We start from the raw sequence: 20698 nt of genomic DNA, 5'->3' as shown, positions 1-20698 counted from the left end.
GTTGATTGTCATGATATTTACTAATTATTAGTTGTTAAGGATTAACCCGATGATGATTATACCATAATCAATGATGATAATCAGTTGGGTAACAATAACATGAGTACAAGATTAAACCATTACAATCAAGAATAACAATTAACATTAACAATAATCTCTCAATGTCCAGGAAACTGGTTTCAACCTTAATAACAATTTAAATTGGGTTCAGTTAAGTGTGTTGGTCAGTGATATCAAGTGAGAGAGAGAGAGAGAGAGAGAGAGAGAGAGAGAGAGAGAGAGAGAGAGAGATGGACATTAAGTCAATAGCTTTTAATTTAATTTGAGAGAGAGAAAAGTTGGCGGGAAAAAATTGATGATGATAATTAAATGAATTAAAAATGATTAGCTGATTTCCCTCACACACACACAAATGAATTAATGTTAATCATTTGTAAACCATTATGATATTATCGTGACACGAAAATCAAGGATTTGTTTGGGAAGTTAAATTGGAATGAGTTAAAAGAGAAAACGAGATTAGAACATTTTAGAACTTTTAATGTTTTTCCATTTGAAATGAGGGAGAAAATATCAATGATACTTTTGTCATATTCTAATTCTATTAATAAGATTAATTGTTAATCGAAATTAACCATAAAACAATCATCACTTCATTCATACAATTTGAAAGTTTATAAAGCGAAAAGTTTTTTTCTCAACTTTTCGTTAGCCAATGGTGATAATCTCGATAATTAGCTTGGAATCGAAAAGGTAGATCAGTGTTAGTGCCTGCGGAGATGATTGAGAGAAAGTGAGCTTGGAAAAGAGTGAAGATAAGATGATGATAAATCGAAAGAAAGTGAAAAAGTTGTCGAGCGATAAAATCGAAGGTGAATTTCTTAAATCATGTTGGCCAATTCAAGGTTAATCAATGAATCTCATGCAGAGAATGGGAAGAAATTGTGGTGAAACAAGAAGAGAGGGAGAAAGTGAAAGTAAAGAAAGAGATGATGATAAGATCATGCAATGAATAATTATTTAAATTGTTGATAAACTAAATGGATCGAGCTTGAAAAGTTTCAACTGGAAAAAAACAAGTTACAATCAAATTGTTGATTATCATCATGATTAGTATTGAAATTGGCTAAAAAGCAACGATTTCAATTGATTAAGATGATTATAAGATATAATTTAGAGGAAAAACAAAATAATGTTATCATATCAATTTGAACAGATAGAGGGAGAGGGTAAATTTGATTAACATTCAACAATTTAATAATTGATGATGACGGTGGTGTGGTTGGTTTTCTTGGTGATGATTATGATGATTGTAATCATGATCCAGGAAGACATGGTAACCTTAATCAGGGAAAAAAAGATTCAATATGTTATAATGAACCATTCATGAAATTTCATGGAAATCACAGTTTAATATATATAATATATGAAAAAGGAGAGAAAATAAAATATTGACTGTAAGCTGTTTCTTTATAAAAGGTTTCAAGCAATTAGTTAATTGCTATTTGAATCAATTAGATGAGATTCTGATTATGAGGATGGTGATGAGGTGCTAAAGTGGGAGAGAGAGAGAGAGAGAATGAGAGAATGAGAGATAATGCTAAGTAGAACTGAAGAAAAGTTCTGATGAAGGTCGAAATTAGGTGAAAGTAGAAAATGAGAAATTATTTCATTTTATATTATAAGTTAATCGAAACAAGGTCACTAATGTAACATTTTCAATTCTAAACATGTTACTAATCGTTATCCCATATTGTTGCGGTCAGAAATTGGTTGGAATAAGCTAACGAAAACATTACCACATGAACTTATGTTTTCTCTCACACCAAATGCTGCTTCATGTTCATTGTTATCGTTAATTGTTATTGTTTGATTATCGACTTATTTATATTTCAGTGAGAGAGAAATAAAATTACTTTGATCTTGAATCGAAAGTGGAAAATAAATCTACTGAAATACTATTTCAAGGTTCCAAGTCGATAGTCGATACTCTAGAAAATCGAAACAAGCATGAAAAGAAAAGTTCTAAAACTCTAATTGATGCCGAAGATTAAAATGATGATCAAGAAGAAAAGAAAAGAAAAAAGTTCGAACCAAGAAAATTAGCCTCAACTCTTTTTTTCGCAGTCGAAAATTAGATTAATCGAAAATCCTCAAGGGTAAAAGAAGCGTGCGAACTTTTTTTCGCACAAAAAGTTCAGCAAAAAACTTTTCGTTCTATTTTATATTCTTACTGTTGCAAGTTTGGTATTGATCGTTGATTGTTAAAATTTAATATTCTTAAGATGCATGAGAGAAATGAATCGAATGAACCAACTAACGAACAAACGAAAAGTTCTGACGAGAAAAAGGGAAAGACGGAAAATGCTCCATTCTAATTATATATAAATTATTCCAATGACAATTTTCTCGAATTTGAACATTTTTTCGACTCAACAAAAAAGAAAGAGATTAATTTCTCTTTCCTTCAGATGTATACACATACGAAATTGCCAAAGTTGTAACGTGCTGGAAGCTGTGAAAACATCGCGTGCTCGTTTACGAGTTAATCGGTTCACCATGAATTCTGAATGATCTTGAAAAAAAAAGAGAAATAATAATTTTCTTTTCTCTCGTTGTTCTTACTTCTTGTTCTGGTTTTTCACTGATCGTTAATTACAATTAAATAAAATTAACATCTCAACTAGAAAGTTATCATTATTAATTGTTGGAGTGTTGATTAACAATTGATTCATTCATTAAATCATTGAATTACAAACTTCCTTAATTGAACAATGTCGTTTCAATAGGTTAATACGTTAATTGTTTTCGTTATTAAAATTTAATTTGATTTAGATATAATTTTTTTTTACTTCTTATACATATTAATATATATTTCCTAAATCACTATTAAACAGTGTTAATATTATTTACCATTTAATTGTTGTTTGAATTTACTATTGAATTTGAAATAGTTGTGATTATAATTAAAATTGGTCCTTGAATTGAGCTACAAGCTTTTCGTTAATTGTAATTATTTGATTACAATTAACAATCAATTTTAAACTGATTAACTTGACTATTTGATATGAAACAAAAAAACATAGATTCATTCAGTTCGTAATCAATTAATTGTTCAATGGGAAAAGTAATTTTAATTGTTATTGATCAATAATTGTGGTAATAATAACAATCGATATTAAAATTGATTGTTGGTTAACCTTTTTAACTATTTTTGTGCTCACTGATTAGCATTGTTTCTGGTTAATTGTTAAATCTTTAATTAGTAACTCAATTTAATAATAATATTTTCTTCATTGATTAACTTGGGCCTTCAGAATTGAGAGAAAGAAAATTAATAATTAACTAATTAAGATTCAATTTAGAAAAAAAAGAAAACGAATCAGTTTGAATTGTGAAAGTGAAAGTTGATTATTTGGCGATTGAATTAATTAACTTAAATGTAAATTTAATCACAATCAAGAATGAAGATGAATCAACCTTGACCCAATTAGGCTTATCAAGATTATAAGATGATATTGAATTCATTCAATTTATTTGATTAAATTTTCAGGTAAACATCAAGATGACATAATGTTATTATTACCTGAAGATTGAGAGAGAGAAAAGTTTTTCTTTTTCAATGTTTTCATTTCCTTATTTTGATTGGTCAAATAAAAGTGAAATGACCGATACAGAATTGAGATTGACCCTTGTTAAGTTTTGTCTTGTTAACATGATCTCAATGAATGATGACAAATGATGATAATTAACTTTGTCTAACTAGGGTAATATGTTACCAGTGGTTATGATGGGAGTGGTTGTTAGAGTGATGAATAGAGTCTAATAAGACATCGTGTCAACTGAGTGAGCAAAATATGTCAACCATGAAACTGGAACGATGAGTTAACTCATTACCATGTAAGTTTATCATCACCGTCATTGTCATGATTATTATGAGTTAAGGTGATTAACCAACTATGACAATGTTTCTGTTCAATTTAATAAAGAAAACAAACCGTCTCTCTCTTTCTTTCTCTCTCTCTTGTTCTATGTCTTTTATTACATGGCAGAGAAAAAGAAAAGGTAAAAAAATGTTCAAGGAAATTCTGTAAATTCTGTAACTCAAAAAGAAGAAGAAATCAGATTGGCACGTTACTCTTTCTCTTTCTTTCTCTTTCTTGCATCCTCTTCCCTCTTCCACTTTCTCTCTTTCTTACCTGGAAAAGAAAATAACAACAACTTTTACCAGCGACCTTGATATGGAATCATAGTTGGAAGATGAAGAGAGAGAGAGAGAGAGAGAGAGAGAAAGAAAGAAAGAAAGAAAGAAATTCATGCCAACCTGATTTTCTTTTCGTTATCATTATTATTGACCATGGTAACTAACGAAGGATCCTTTTCGTTACTATTATTTTCTTACCTTTCTTTTTCTCTCTGTTCAATGGTTTTGCATGTTCCAACGGACTTTGGGTTCGGGGAAACACCGATAAAACATGAGATCATGATGATTGAGAAAAAAAAGTAGAAAATAGAAAATGAAATGTACTCAGATTAATCTGAACCTTGAAATGGTAATAATAATAATGTTGAGAGAAAGAGAGTTCGAGGAAAATAAAAAAAAAGGTCCAACTGTTATTTCATTTTTTTCGCATCATTTTTATGTTTATCATTCAATGAATGAAATAATTGTCACGAAACTTAATTAACTCAATTAAATTTAGACTCGATTTCTTTTTGCGAGTTTCACCCTGATAAAGATCATTTAATTTAATTCTGATTAGGAAAAAGCCTTTTATTTTTCTCACTCTCTTTCTCTCTATGTTAATATCAATCAATCTGATTGATTGACTATTAACTTTGTAATCAAATTACGAGTAATTAATTGTTTAGTTTATAATCATTTGATATCGTTTTCTGTGTTAATAATCAGGTTGATCATTTGAATAACAACATTGAGTTGCTAAGAAATTAAACTTACGTCATTTTAAATGATGATTCTGATGAGTATCATGGTGATGACTCAGTGTTTACCTTTTTTACATGAAAAATATAAAAATATATTACCAATATTTCCAGAGTTTAACGATCAAAATGCAATAACTAACGAAAAGTGGATCTGGTCGTCAATGGAAGCGTAATAATATCATCATGAAGCACCAAGATTTAGATTTTGGTCATTCATAAGTCTAATCAGGTCCAGTGGGTGAACCTTGAAAAGTAAAACTGTAAAAAAATACACGATAATTATGTTATCATACCTTAAAGTTTACCTGGTGAAATAATAAATAAAGGTAAGGTTTGAATTACGATATAAATAGAAATTAGTGAGAGAGAGAGAGAGAGGGATGATGATGATAATCTTATATTCTGTGGTTTGCAAACATTGAGTAAAAGGAAGATGAGAGAGTGAGGAAGAAGATGGAGAGGGTGGGTAAGGATGATGAGGAAGAGCAAAGATGAGCGGGTTTAAGATTTTCAGTGTAAACACTTGAATAATTTGGAAACCACATAGAAGAAGGTTAAAAGAAGATGAGAGAGAGAGAGAGAGAGAGAGAGAGAGAGAGTCTGAATAATGAACATGAAGATGAACAAGATGATGAAGAAAAGGAAGACCATAATCTTACCTTGGATTGACCATCTAAAAGATATAATAAAAGCATGAAACCGGTTCCATGATTTACCTGTAAAGGTAAAGGAGAGAGAGAGAAAAAATTAAGGCATAGTGAGTGTTTCATTCAGCCTTGATTGTTGATGATTTTTCCAGTTTAATTTAAGGCAACATCATCAATCCATTATTTACATTGAGCGTGTCTGACTAATAACTTTGCAATTGATTCATAAAAACCAATTCAATTTTCCTCTTTCTTTTTCTCTTTCTTTATTAATCTTCTTCTTCTTCTCATCAACTGAAACTTGTTAATTAAATATGCAAACATTTAATGGATAAACATGCAACGTTTAATTCATCCCATACATCATATAAAACTACCTCATGTTACCTTTACCTTTACCTTTGCAGGCTTATCAACACCTAACTAACTTAGTCTGATTGGCCTGAAGATCACGATTCAATTTTGATGAATTTCTCATTAAATCAATTTAATTTTAATTACTTTTGATTTGATTTACATTAAAACAACAAAAAAAATAATGATAACAATTAGTTTTTACTTGATTTACTTTCATACTTCACAAATACCATATCGTTAAAGGGAAACAATGAATTAACATTTAATTAAATTGTTGCAGTGAATATAAATTGCACTTCAATTCTGATTCAATGTATGCAATTACCTGAAGTTTATTAAATTATTAATCTAATAAAATCAATTATTATTATTCAGCTAATCAATTTGATGTTTTTTTTTCTCATCTCAATTTAATTGTTACAACAAAAAGTTTGATAAAAGTTTCGGGTACAAGAAAAGTTAACATTGAATCAGGGTCTTAATTGTTATGTAAACACAGTAAATTGTATCAGCATTTCCTGAACAATTAATTATGATAATTGAACAGTTATTGTAACATATGATTGGTTGTTACAATTTAATCACAGAGCATGTCAACATGCGCATGTTTATTGTATAGAAATTATTTCCTATGAAATTTCATCATGAAATTATCACCATGTCAATAACTGAACAACAACAACAGCAACAAGTGAAAATAATGTTAAACAATCGCGAAGCAATTAACAGTTAAACTGAATTAGAGTTTGTTTTGAGTTTCTTTTTTCAATTCCATGATGAAATTTACTCTGAATTTCCCCCTGATAATGACGATGGCGATCATGATTCTCAGTAGATTGTAAGAAAAACATGATTCATCTTGAGAGAATTTCAATTTCAATGTTTTCTTTTCTCTTTTTCCCCAAGGAACCACTCGAAAAACGGTGATCTATTCAAAGCATTTCATTATCATAATCAATGAATTAACAATAATTCAAATGATGTCTGATGACATCCAAGGGCATCCTCATCATCAACACACCATCAATTTCAGATCTTTATGAATGTAACAATAATAACGATAAACAATAAAAGTAACTTTTTCTATTGATAATATTAGTCACAATTTAACTAGTTCATTTGAAGGGTTTGCAAGAAGAAACAAAAAAATTAACTAATTGCTACAATCATCTGTTGATAGCTGACGTCAGTTTAAAGTAAAGTGCTAATGATTGAATTAGTTTTGCGGTAAAACCATTAAATTTGAAATAATCAACCAACCGATTGTGAGTCTGTCTAATTTTTGTCAATGATTTAACCTTGAAAACTATTCGAGATTCAAAAAGTTTAACCGCATCAATTTTTGATACAATTGATCAACACAATTAATTAATAATAAGAAATGATCAAGACAAATGAGAGAGAGAGAGAGAGAGAGAGAGAGAGAGAGAGAGAGAGAGATGAAAAATTACTCAATTTTTATATAACTTCCATCATCACCTTAATCATCTTGCTATTTTTTTAAATCTCAACAGGTATCCATCGATCACCAAAGTAAATTAAAACAAATTGTTCCAAAAGTTTATTACTAATAATGATGATGAGATGATGATGAAACCTTCATCTTCATCTTTGACATGTTGCTAATGGGATTTCATTTAAGATAATATCTGTAACCATAATGGTTACTGGACAATTCAAGAGATCATCAACTTTTATCCTTCTCATCATCATGATCAAAAAATCATCTTCATCAGAACAATCATTCAGCCCATTGAGCAATATATCTCCTCTCTCTCTCTCTCTCTCTTTATATATTCTAGGTGACAGGTTTAACCTTTTTCATCCTCATTCTCTTAATCATGATCATCATCACAATCATCTTATCAACTTCAGAATATTTCAAGAGAGGGAGAGAGAGAGAAAATCATCTCTTATTCCATCTAAATGCTGGTGGAATGTCTCCTGTCAATCAGAACATTTTCAATTTCTTGTTGATTTTTACTCTCGTGTTATATCGTATTGTGGACGCGTGTGTAAATTATCAAGTTAAAGAATCATTATCATTATAATTATCTCATTTTTCATCAACTGATGAAATCAAAAATTGAACAGAATTACATTTCAAATCAAAAAGAAAAAATAAGAGAGAGAAAAGTTAAATGGCTTAAAAAACAATTTAACTGGATAAGAAAAATTAATCAAAATCATCTGTTTCCATTGTAATGTCAATAATGATACCTGACAACTCTCCAGGTAAATCACCTTAAGAAGAAGTAAAAAAAAAGGTGATGAAGATGATAGAAGGTAAAGAGAAAGAACCTTCAACAGGTAACCTTAACACCTTTTCTGTATATTAAGATGAGCAATCATATCAAAAGTCAATGAGGAAGCTTGTCTGTCATCTTTTTTGATGGATCCTCATCAATAACAAACGAAAAACGTTTATTTAATTAACTCAATTATTTTTCATTCAATTTAACAATTTGTGTTGTATTTTCACTAAGATAATAATAAATTACGTGAATAAGCTATTAACCAGTTTATTTGTCATTATTAATTTAATGCTTATCCATTTGATTATTTAACCATTTTTTTCGCCTTCATCTTTTCTCTTCTTCTTTCAATATGATGATGATGATGATGATGAAGATGAAGAAGATGATAATGATGCTATGAATTAGAGAGTGAGTGAGTTAGTAAGTGAGTATCCTTGAGTGGCTACGCATGTCCCTCTTTTTCATTCTCACTCAATGTCTCCCTATTTACCTGATTACTCTCTCTCTCTCTCTCTCTTCCTTAAATCTTTTTTCAATTCACTTTTTTTTAGCAACAACAACAACAACATCGTCAACAAATAATAACAACACAAGATATAAATGTATTAACATCGTAATCATCGTAATCATCATCATCGTAGTATCAATAACTTTGATTTTTGATATTTTTTTTCGTATCTGTTTCAATCTCTTTTTTTTTCCTTCATCACTTCATCACTTGATATATATTTTTTTTAAGATTGTTTTAAATTGTTTGGTGACTTTGATTAAGTTTGATTTACTTACTTGATTAAATGAATCAATTGTGTAAAGTTTGTGGTGAACCAGCGGCTGGTTACCATTTTGGTGCCTTTACCTGTGAAGGATGTAAATCATTTTTCGGTAGGACATATAATAATCCATCGACCATTGGAGATTGTAAAAACAACAATCAGTGTGTAATTAACAAAAAAAATCGGACTTCGTGTAAATGTTGCCGCTTAAAAAAATGTATCCAAGTCGGAATGTCCAAAACAGGTAAGATTCGAGTTTCTTTTCGATTATCCAAAACTTTTCCTTTCCAATCAAACTTTTTCAATCAACATCTTGACCACAATATGATAGAAAGAGAAATAGAGATTGATAATAATTGAATAAATTCAATCCTGTAATTTAATCCTCTTGGTATTAGCATTTCACTAAATCAATTCAAAAGTTCATCTCACAATTGATAATAATCATGATGATGATGATGATACATAATCCGCAATTTCCAATAACTTCTTGATTAGAAGATAATTATTTCATCTTTGATTGTTGTCGTCTACCCATTGTAATCACAATTATCGATTCACTTTTTTTTCCAGGCCGAATCACGTTGAAATAATAATAATGATAATAGTATTAATATAATAATCATCATTATGAAGATGAGAGAGAAAGAGAGAAATAATAATGATAATCTTTAAGTTCATGAGAATCTTGAATTGAGTTTGATTACCAAGTTTCATCTTCCAAATATCTTGGGCTCCTTTTCTTCATGAAAATTTAAATTTTGACAAAAAAAAACATCGAATCACGTTTTTTAAACTAACGATAATTAACAGGAAAAGTTTCTTGATTTTCATTATCATCATATTATTATTTCTCATAATGTTGTTGTTGTTGTTGTTGTGGTGTGTTGATCCAAGGAAATAATAATACTCAATAAATCTGCAAATTAAGCGATTACCTAATGAATTACAATTCAAATAATATAAAAAAAAAACGGGTCAACTTGATTCAATCAATTTGTATACTTGATTAATGTTAATAGTTAATCAAAACTATTACCAATTGATTAAATTGTTAATGAATATGTGATTTGTATGCGCTTTTTCATTTTCAAAGTTAATCTTGATCAATGAAAAAAAAGGGAAGCTTATTAATCTATCAAAAATGAGGATCAATGAGAATTGAAAGTTACGTTACTAACCTTGATTAGTTTAAATTTGAATAAATTGATACAACTAATTTAAAGATGATGATACAATTTGTTGTTGGTGTTGTTGTGAAAGTTTTCATTGACAAGATTAATTGATTATAATTAACCATGATCCTTAAAAACTGTTAGCTTGTTTGTTTTCATCATGATTGATTGTGATGAAGATGAAAGTTGATTTAATCAGGTTGATCATTAGTCTTGTTTTTAATCTCCTTTGATTGTCAGTTATCTTTTGTTGATTGTAAAACTGTTTGATTAGCCATGTAAAGATCATCATCTTTATCATCATGATATGAAATTAATGCTGTTAATTTAGTTCCAAAAAGCGTTGATTGTTATTATAGATGATCTATAGAAAGGAATATATAGATTTAATTGATTCAATGTTCTTTTTTTCCACCAACTAAATTATCATTATTAAATATTATTTAAAACAAAAGATAATCGTGATGGTGGAGGAAAAAAAACAAAGATATTAATTGTGATGATTACTCTTTATACTGGATTACTGATTTTGAGGTTATTATTGTCGGTCAGTTTGAATCTCGCAATCAATTAGTAGTATAAGAGGTTGTAGGAGGAGGAGGGAGGCGGAAGGAGGGAGGGGAAGGTGGATGTAGGTGGGTGGATAGAAACTATAACTGTGTGTCGCATTAATTAAGAGGAAGCATCATCATCAAATTAAGGTTCATCTTTAACCTTAATTAACGGAAGTTAACATATTATTACGTTTCGTTTTTTGTTTATCACAGATCAACAAATTTCTCATTGTTTTAAACTACGAAATTAACTATGTGAATTTTGTTGATAATTTGTCTCTTTTTTCTGCCTATGTAATTCCAATTAGCGGGAAAGATTATGAGGAAGAGGGAGAGGGAGAGAGGAATAAGCGTAAAAGTGTTGATAAAATGATGCTAATGAAGAAGACAATGAGAAATGAATTAAATTGTGAGAATCGAAACAAGGAATTAATATTTAACTTCCGTTGACATCTTCAAGGTAAGATGGGCTTCGTTTTCTTTATGCGCGCTGTTGATGATGATGGTGATTGCGCTTCTTGTCCAACTTCCTCTGCTCGTTAATACGAGTAACAGTTACCACCATCCTCGTCCTTTTGATATTAATGGTGACAAATCAAGCAACTGTAAAGAGAAAATTTTGATAATTATTAATATTATTGTTTTTTTTCTTCTTCTTTTTCTTCTTGTTGATAATGTATTCAGCTCTTGTGGTTCTCTATCGCATCTTTGATTTCTTCTGATGGTTTTCTATGCTTCCAGAGTAGTTAAAAGATAATTTGAAATTGGTGTAAACTTGATTCACGTTTTAAAACTTGATTAAATAATTTATAATTCATTATTATCATCATCATATAATTATGATCAGGGCGCTAAGGGATCATCTTCATGATCAATTCTAAATTGATATTATGTATGAGAGAGAGAGAGAGAGAGACCATTAACATTATCATGCTTTAATTTACATCTAAATAAAGCAGAGATAAGAAATGAAGTTGAAATGAAGAGAAGGAGAAAAAAAAACCAAAACCAAATTAAAACATTAAGATGAAAGAAAAAAACAAATAAATATAAAACACTTAATTAAATAATCAGCTCACTTATCTTAATCAGAAGAAGAGGGAACATGAAACCACAACCAAACGACATTACGGTTTTTTTTTCGCTTCTCCTAAACGGCCAAAGAAAATGTTACATGTGTAAATGTAAAAGAAAAAGACATAAATTAAATTGTTGTTGGAAGATAATCAAAAAGAAATAGCCACTTACCAAACAATTATAACCATTATAACAAAAGCTTAAGTTGAGTTAATTTATAATTGACTTGTTTCCTTGGATAGAAATTGAAATCCAACTCTAATGATCTGCAACAGAAGAGTAGAAAAAAAAAGGAGAGAAAGAGAAAAGAAAAACCATAAGATATATAGAGAAATGAGCAATTGATGAGCATCATCTCATGTTGTATCTTTTGTTGTGTTTATTGTGGTGCATGATGATGATAATGATGATTATGTTTTAATAATAATAATCATGATGATGATCGAGATCATGATTGACACAGAACACAGAATATAAGATGAAGAAGAAAAAACAACAACAAAACATGAAGAATACACTTTACTCTCTGAGAGAGAAGCAAAAACAATTAAATTTAAATGACCTGATGGGTTCATGATTAATGCAACAATCAAGCAAGTTAGAGACCAAGAGGTAAATAAAAAAAAAGCGATAGGGATAAGACACAGTAAAAGCCCGATGAAAATGGCGAAAAACAAGAAAAAAAAAGCCAAAGTAAATCACCAAAATTAATGGAAAAATTAAAATTAGAAGATATTACAATTTGGTTGCCGGAAGGGTTTAACCTGTTTAACTAAGTAACTTAATTAAATTATACAATGTCAGTAGAAAGAAACTAAATTAAATACTAATAACGATCACCATTAATTAAATTAAAGTAATTAAACAACAATCATGATTAACCGAAATTTGAATTACTCTTTAATTAGGGATCATCTTTACATTAATTATCTTCTCTTTTTTCTTCTCTCTCTTTTACCTTTACCCTTCTTTCTATGTTTGTTTAATATTCGCAATTAGGTGTTGGTCCCGTAGAATTTTTTCTCCTTTTTGTTTCATTTTTGTTCTATTCTCTTTTTTTTTTGTTTGGTTTATTCTTATTACATGATTGATGTTTGATTCCTTTTTAATTTTGTTCCCTCTTGTTAATCAATTTTGTTAATTTGTTCTTATTTTTTTTTATTCTTTTATTTTTCTTGTTTATCCTCATTTTCTTCTTCTTATTCTTCTTCAAATTTAATTGTTTTTACTTTTACACACATACACATACACAAATTCATTGACGGAAACAGGATCTCGATATGGACGTCGATCAAATTGGTTTAAGTTACATTGTTTAATTGATAATCAAACAAGCCTGACGACCAATACAAATGGATCAATTCAGTTAAATGAATCTTTTAATGAAAACAAAGATCTCGTCAATCAATTTAAATCAGAAGCCAATTTGAGAGAAAATGTTAACAATCATGTTAAAAATCCCACCACCAATGGTATCAATAACAACACCATCATCAACAACAACAACAATAATAGTAATAATAACAACAATGTTAACAATAATAACAATAAAAATAACATCATCAACAACAAAAACAGTTCAACAAACAATAATCTCTCCAATCATAATGGTAACAACAACCATACCCTTCATAATATAACTAATCATAGTAATGTTGTGCTAACAAGCAATGGAAATAAAAATCAAACTCATGTTTCACCGGGAAATCATAACGGCTCTTCGGACGGTCCATCGCCTTTATTAACGTTGGGAAGTGAAGGATCATCGGGACGTGTTAATCATCATTCATCACCTTGTTCAATAATTGAAGTTGCCAAAGCCTTTGGGTTCTCAAACTTTGATCCAACCAATTCCTTCATGTTACATCCATACAGTGATTCTAAAGCTAACCTTAAATTGGCAGCGGCCGTTGCTGCAGTTGCCCAAGCATCTTCTTCAAAATCATCTCATCAAGATCAACAGCATCATTTACATCCTCATTCTTTACACTCTCAGTTTATCCATCCTCTTAATATTTCATCCTCTTCATCTTCTTCTCCACCCATAGTCTCCGGTCAGACCTCACAAGTTAATCTTTCAACACCGGCCATTGGTTCAACCATTACAACACCTTTGTCTAATTCATCAAGTCCTAGTATCACATCTAATGGACGTGTAGCAACACCTAATGATAATCTTACCTTTCCATTTCATCATCATCAACTTGGTAGTCAATCTCACCATGGAATACCTATATCACCAATCGCTCCTATGTCACCTTTAGATCCATCATCACGTCATCTTTTTCATTCTGCTGTTCAATTGTTTGGCAAAGGATTTAACGTTTTACCCAAAGAGTTTAACAATTATCTTCTAAGTTCAGCATATTCTAATAGACTTTTCCCAATAGGATCTATTAATCAAGTTTCTAAGTTAACCTCATCTTCATCCGTCTCCTTATCTCCATCATCACATTTTCTAAATATCAAAGGAGCTCCACCCTCTCCAAGTGATATTATTTATGGTAATGGATTATCATCTGATCAAGAGAGACCCATTGACTTGTCACGTTCATCTGTCAGTGTAAAACCTTTAAATCCTCATAATCGAAACAAATCAAAGAAACAACCACGACGAGCAACAAGAGGATCCGAAGATGAGGAAGAAGAGGAAGAAGATGCTGAAGATGCTGAATTGTGCCTTCACGACGATAACAATAATCCAACAACAGGAGATGAGGGAAGTAAAAGCTGCATGATTGGTGATCATGATTCCGGTTTCTCGCCATCTTCCAACGAGGACAACATAGTAACCACACCGCTTGACCTAACAGCCAAAAAATCGCCAACTCCACCGCCTTCAGCTCCACCCTCAATGACACTACCTTAATCGAATTATTAAATATTGGACATACAAAGTAAAGTTTACAACATTTTTCCATAAAAAAAAAGATGAGATGAGCTAAATTTTCATCTTCAATTATCTTGAAAAGCATCTAAAGGGCACAAACATTGGCTTGGAACAATCAAATCTACACAATCCAAGATATAGAGTCTTCCAAAAGTCTTCCAATAACAACAACAAAGCTTAAATCGTCATCATTATCATGATTATCATCATTTTTGCGCTAAAAAAGAGTCATTTCAAAATAACAAAGACATTTTCTTCCAATTTCGTTGCCATCAAACGATCTCATTTTGAAAACGGGCTATAACTTTTCCCGTTAATTTCCAAATACAGAACAAAAAATTTTAAGAAAAAGAAAAAGGTTTATATTTCAATTTCTATTCTTTTTTCTTCATATATTCCATTAAGATCATCATCATCTCTTCATCAACATCTTCAAATATAAAATTTCCACCATCATCATGATCATCTTCCATCATAATTAACCATTAATTCTATTCAATTTATTCAATTCATTTCACAATGAAGATACCTTTTTTCCCTCATTTTCAACAATTTAAATGTTAATTATATTAACATTTGTGACAACAATCAGCAACAAATTTAGAAATAATCTTTCAACAATCAATGGAATCAACTTTCCAATTAACGATTGTCCATTTCAATTACCAGGTCAAAACAACAATGATACCCAATGATTATCATGATGATGATGATGATAATGATGATGTCCAAGATGATGATTATAATTGTGATGAAAAAATGATCATTATGATGATCCTGATAGAGAGTTAATCTATATATAAATATATATTAATACATACCGATAGTAAAAGGATAATCAGATTAATTCCTTTAATCTACAACAATAATCATCAAAAAAAAAGCAAAGTATCAACTACAACGACCAAATAATCAATTACTTTTTTAATCTAAAACTTAATTGTGGATGAAATCAAATCAAATAGTTGCTGATAGCAGGCTGATTAACTAATGATTAATTTTTTTTATATAAATTGCTAAAAAACATGAAAATGAAAATGTTTATTATCAGAAAACTTTTAATTACCATAAATTTTGACGACAAATCTATTTAATCTAATTGTCCATTTTTGTACAAATCGAAAGCAAAACAAAACAAAATAAAGAGAGTAAACAATTAACTAATTATTACAATTGAATTTCCTTAACAACAACAACAACAAATCAATTGCATCAACTATTAATACAATTGCAAATTAAACAATTACAACAACAATTTACTTAAATCATGACAGTCTAATAAAGTAAGAAAATGAATCGACCAATTTAATCACAATCAAATTAACCAACAATCAAAGTGAAACAATTGTTGGTTTGCTCAATCATCATTAAATTAAATGAAATGATATTCAACCATGATGATTAAATTGATTAATTCAATTTGTAATTGACTAATTTAGCTAATCATTTGTTTACACAATAACATGATGATAATTTATAAGAAATGGTTGGAAACAATTTGTTAATCTTATTTTAATCAACTGATTGTGATCATCAACAGGTAGGTAACTTGTTAACTAACAATTCATTCAATTACAATTTAATCATTATCATTATTTGTTTACCAAATCAAACCAGTCAAATGATCATTTATCATTTTCATCATTATCATCATGATATTATCATGTAACTTTAAACATCATTTATCACTTTTCATCATAATCATGATAATAATTATCCTCTTTCTTAATCACAATCAGATAAACAAGAGAAAGAGAGACAAATTTGTTATAACAATCAACTAATTGTTAACTGTTAATATGAGATTGTAACACTTTCCTTTAAATTGTTACAAGATATTGACGATCACAACACAGAATCATGGACAATTATTTACTTAACGAATTAAATAATTAACTCGATTGGTCAGTAAATTGTTTATTAGATTTAACAGAAATCTGTTGATAACTCATTAGACTCATTTGATTCAGTTTACAACATCATTCAACAATCAACTAATTGCTAGCAATTTGTCAATTTTTTTCCTATTAATATTATTATTTATGTTTACTACGATTTTTGAAGCAAAAAATCAAATTGATGAATCTAATAATTAATGATGATGAAGCTAATTAACCGATTATCCTGATAATCATAATCGATGCTTGTTAACACTTAACAGTTAATCAGTGTTACCTTAGGCTAATTGTTGTGATTTTATCTGTTACAAATAAAATTTAATCATGTTGATTAAACAACAACAACAACAAACAGAAGTAAAAGTTTTCGAGGTGTTAATAGTTTCGTTATTTATTATCATTTTTTTTCTGATAAAACTTTCTGATAATAACGTTGGCACGAGCCGAGAAGATGATGATTAGTATATTGATTAAGGTGCTGATTTAGATGCTGATGATGAGGATGATGATGTAGATGAAGATGCTAATATACTAATGTAGTGCTGATGAAAATGACCCCGCCTTGATGTTTTGATGAAGACGCACCTTGGTTACCGGTGAGAATTGAAATCTACCCCTCGGGCAAAATGTTACCTTGTAATAAGATAATTGTTATAATAATGAGTAACTGGATAACAATCAATATGGTGCTTCTGGTTGATGATAATAAGGAAGATGAAGATAATATCATGAAATCATGAATTTCACTTTTTCAATATCATGAAAATGAGCATTTAACAATTTTCCCGCTTTAAATTATTGATTAAATTAACTACTGCTGGTAGTATTTTAAACATTTGATACACTTACATGGCCATTTGTTGGTTTGATTGTTGATTAGTCATTGATTGTCAGCGATTGTAAATCAATTTAAATCAATGGAAAGGTAATTTGATCTTTGTCTTATTTGTGTGTGTGTTCAAAATTGATGACATTTGATCAGGTAGGAAAATAATGAGAAATAATTACGAGTTGATTATAAATTGATTTACAATTTAATTTAGTTATCTCATCACAATTAATTAACCCTTAGGGTGTTTTGAGTTAGCTTGTTAATCACTAGTCAGATGCAATTAATTACTTTGTGTTTATTTTTAATTGATTACATTTAATTTACATTTTCCAACTTAATCATGATCATGATTCTTGATGAGTTTTCAGGGAGAGAAAATTATTCAATCAGGAGTAAGAACTTTTTTTTCTGTTCGTTCCAACGAAATCAACTAAACTTAGAATATAATATAAATTATGTTAACGATAATATTGAACCATAATTACAATAAAGTTCCAGTTAATTGTTATTAACAATCAATCATCCAGACAAACCATAAAGTATCATAATTAACTGATGATAATCAAGCAAATCAATTGTTAGACATTTAAGAGTAAACAGAAAAATGAAATCGTTTAATCAATTATTAACTAACGATAACAATACAATCAAAATTGGATAACATATAATCACAATTAGTAACAAGTAAAAGTTAACAAAGTTAAAACCATTTAGATTTCACTTTTCAATTAACTCAAATGGAAACATAATCATAACAATTAATCACTCTGATTGATCATGCATATAAAGACCAATAAGAGATATTGAAACAATTAACCTTTAAATTGTTATAATCATTTCTTTCCAATATCCTTCATCTTAATCAGTGGAATTGTTATAAAAACTTTTCGATTTGTCGATTTGAACAAAAAGGCCAAATTTCTTACTTACCTTTCATCGTTCGTCATCAACTAATCATCAGAACTTTTTATTTTACTAATTCATTGTTTACTGTTGTTGATAGCTAATTGTTGATTGTTGGATTTATACAAGCAATTGATATATTATTTATTTAATAGATAAATAGGCCAACAACAACAATTGACTTCGAAGGTAAGTTAATCAACTAAATACTTTGTGTTTATTAGGATTGAATGTTAAATTGTACTTTCGATATTAACTGTTAATAAGGTCACTTATCATCATAATCATCAACATCATCTTCATCTTGGTCATTCAATATATTGCGAAAACCATGATAATAATAATTATCATCATAATCATTCTTAAAAACTTTTCTCTTCCTTTTTATCTTCATCTCTCTCTCTCTCTCTCTCTCTACTGACCTATTCAATAATGTTTATCCTGAAGATAAAGATGATCAACAACATGATGATGATGAGGATGAAAAGAATAAGATTTTCTCAAGATTCTTATTGAATTGTTAACTAATGATAAGCAGCATGAGTTAACATGCTTATCCAGGCGTTACAACAACAGGTAAAAAAAATTAATAATAAAACAATTTGTCACCTCATTTGATTTAACAATTTATTATCATCATCATCATACCTTTATCTATACTATTATCATCTTGATCCTCATCACTATTGATATCATCATCCAACAGTATTATTGTTATTAGACCTTTTCTGTTCACAATCGATATCAATTGTTTTCACATCGCAATTAAATCAAAACTTATTTTTACCTGATTGTTGTTGAGTATCATGATGATGATTATAATCATCGTTATGATGACGATAACATCCTTAATCATGGATTATTATTATTATTATCATTACCCATTGATAACAATTAAGATCTTGTATTAAGATTATCAACTATTTTTTTTTAAAAAAAAAGTTAATCTTGTACAATTGAGTAGCAATTTAGTAAGAAAATGATTAAGCTAATTGTTGATTATTGCCCGATTTTCTGAATCTTTCTCATTCATGGTCCATTTTATGATAAATCAATTAATCATTTAGTTTCTACTTTTAATTACTGGTGGTTTAGTTTTTCAAAATGATTACTTTCAAGTTAATTGCAATTAACAGCAAAACATATTAGCTTATTACTTTTTCTATGAGCATTTGATTGTTTGCTGTTGTTTGCAACAATGTAACTTAATTTACTAATTGTAATTGTATCCACTTGGCTTGCAAAATTGGTTCCAACGTAATTTAACCATGATTTAACCTTCGATCTTAATTGCCAGCATATTTGCAGTTTGCTTATTAGAGGTTAAAGTTTAATTGCAATTAAATGAGTTTCTAACCCTTTAAACAACCAGGTAAACAAAAGTTCAATGTCTAGTTAATGAATCAAATCAAAAGTAACAAGAAAATTCAAAAAGATTTTACCTTAATATCTCAGGAAGAATAAAAAAATTCCTATTCTCATAAAATCTAAATTGTTTTCCAGCCATAAAGTAATTACGATAATATCATTTAATTCAGTAGCCAGTAACAGTTAATTGTAACCATCTATCTGTTAATTGTTGTAAACAAAAAGTATAGACAGTAATTAAAGCTTTGCTATGATTCGGATTACAATCAGATCGTTTCAAAAAGTTAATTTACTTTCTTAACAATTAAAAACTTTTTCATGGGTTAATAATTATTACCACTGGCTAATCCAGTGATTAGCTTGAAGATTAAGGTTTAAAATGGTTGAAACATCAATTCAATATCTGTGGTCAAGTGGCTTGAGTGTTGGTCATTAAAAACCAATAATAAGATAATGATTTCTATTGATTATGGTTTATAATTAAGAAGAAAACAATTTTTTTTATTAATCACAATCAACTATCACAATCTAAATTACCATCATCATTATGGGTACAATTAGTTGATGGTTATGGCTGATTAGTGTTCAAAAATTTCCAATAAATGATGATGATAATAATAATGGCGATGATAATGATTAGTTGATCATTAGATTGAATCAAAGAGTTAATCAATGTTTTTATAACGGATTCCAATTGGTTATCATGATTTTTTTTTTCTCTAGATAATGATGAAGATGATGATGATGATGATATCGATATTATCATCAATAACTCAATCAGATATCATCATTATCTTTATTTTGAAATTTTCCTTAAAACCAGAATTAAAAAGAAATCAAGATGATCAATTTAAGGAAAGGGAAAAAAAAGGTTTTTTATCAACTGAACTTTTCCAATTTCTGAATTAATCTACAATTGATTGATGAAAATTACATGGTATCATCATGGATTTGTATATGTATGTATGGGCATTGTTGTATATCCATGATTACAGGTTGATATTTATTCACTACAATTG

General features: G+C 29.0%; 1 protein-coding gene and 2 long non-coding RNA genes across 15 annotated transcripts; 2 read left to right on the top strand and 1 right to left on the bottom strand.

Annotated features, from left to right (window-relative positions):
* Positions 1-339: 339 nt before the first annotated feature.
* Positions 340-12921, bottom strand: LOC128390448 (uncharacterized). Of its 13 annotated transcripts, XR_008325634.1 has the most exons (9): positions 11960-12920; positions 10164-11861; positions 8996-9920; positions 5607-5663; positions 5088-5205; positions 4961-5013; positions 4403-4446; positions 2486-2575; positions 340-1341 (listed from the first exon to the last, which is right to left on the bottom strand). It is a non-coding gene; the product is annotated as an uncharacterized LOC128390448 (long non-coding RNA). The 13 variants fall into 13 exon arrangements; XR_008325629.1 differs by having other exon boundaries at positions 4961-5205; XR_008325632.1 differs by lacking the exon at positions 2486-2575.
* Positions 6620-7044, top strand: LOC128390450 (uncharacterized). Its single transcript, XR_008325637.1, has 2 exons — positions 6620-6789; positions 6858-7044. It is a non-coding gene; the product is annotated as an uncharacterized LOC128390450 (long non-coding RNA).
* Positions 9004-15842, top strand: LOC128390447 (myb-like protein A). Its single transcript, XM_053350165.1, has 2 exons — positions 9004-9226; positions 13060-15842. Exons 1-2 carry the CDS (start codon positions 9004-9006, stop codon positions 14655-14657), a joined length of 1821 nt encoding a protein of 606 aa, XP_053206140.1. The 3' UTR covers positions 14658-15842.
* The last annotated feature ends 4856 nt before the right edge of the window (positions 15843-20698 follow it).

This window comes from Panonychus citri, unplaced genomic scaffold (assembly GCF_014898815.1).
Source record: "Panonychus citri isolate SS breed McGregor unplaced genomic scaffold, ASM1489881v1 Contig00120, whole genome shotgun sequence".
Lineage (NCBI taxonomy): Eukaryota > Metazoa > Arthropoda > Arachnida > Trombidiformes > Tetranychidae > Panonychus > Panonychus citri.
Note: the sequence above shows the minus strand (reverse complement) of the source record. Positions and strands in the feature narration are given on the sequence as shown.

Bases quoted from the DNA above. Each gene is read 5' to 3' on its own strand.
- LOC128390447 (XM_053350165.1), top strand. From the start codon at position 9,004: ATGAATCAATTGTGTAAAGTTTGTGGTGAACCAGCGGCTGGTTACCAT. The intron at 9,227-13,059 runs GTAAGATTCGAG...TGACGGAAACAG, and splicing joins AGTCGGAATGTCCAAAACAG to GATCTCGATATGGACGTCGA.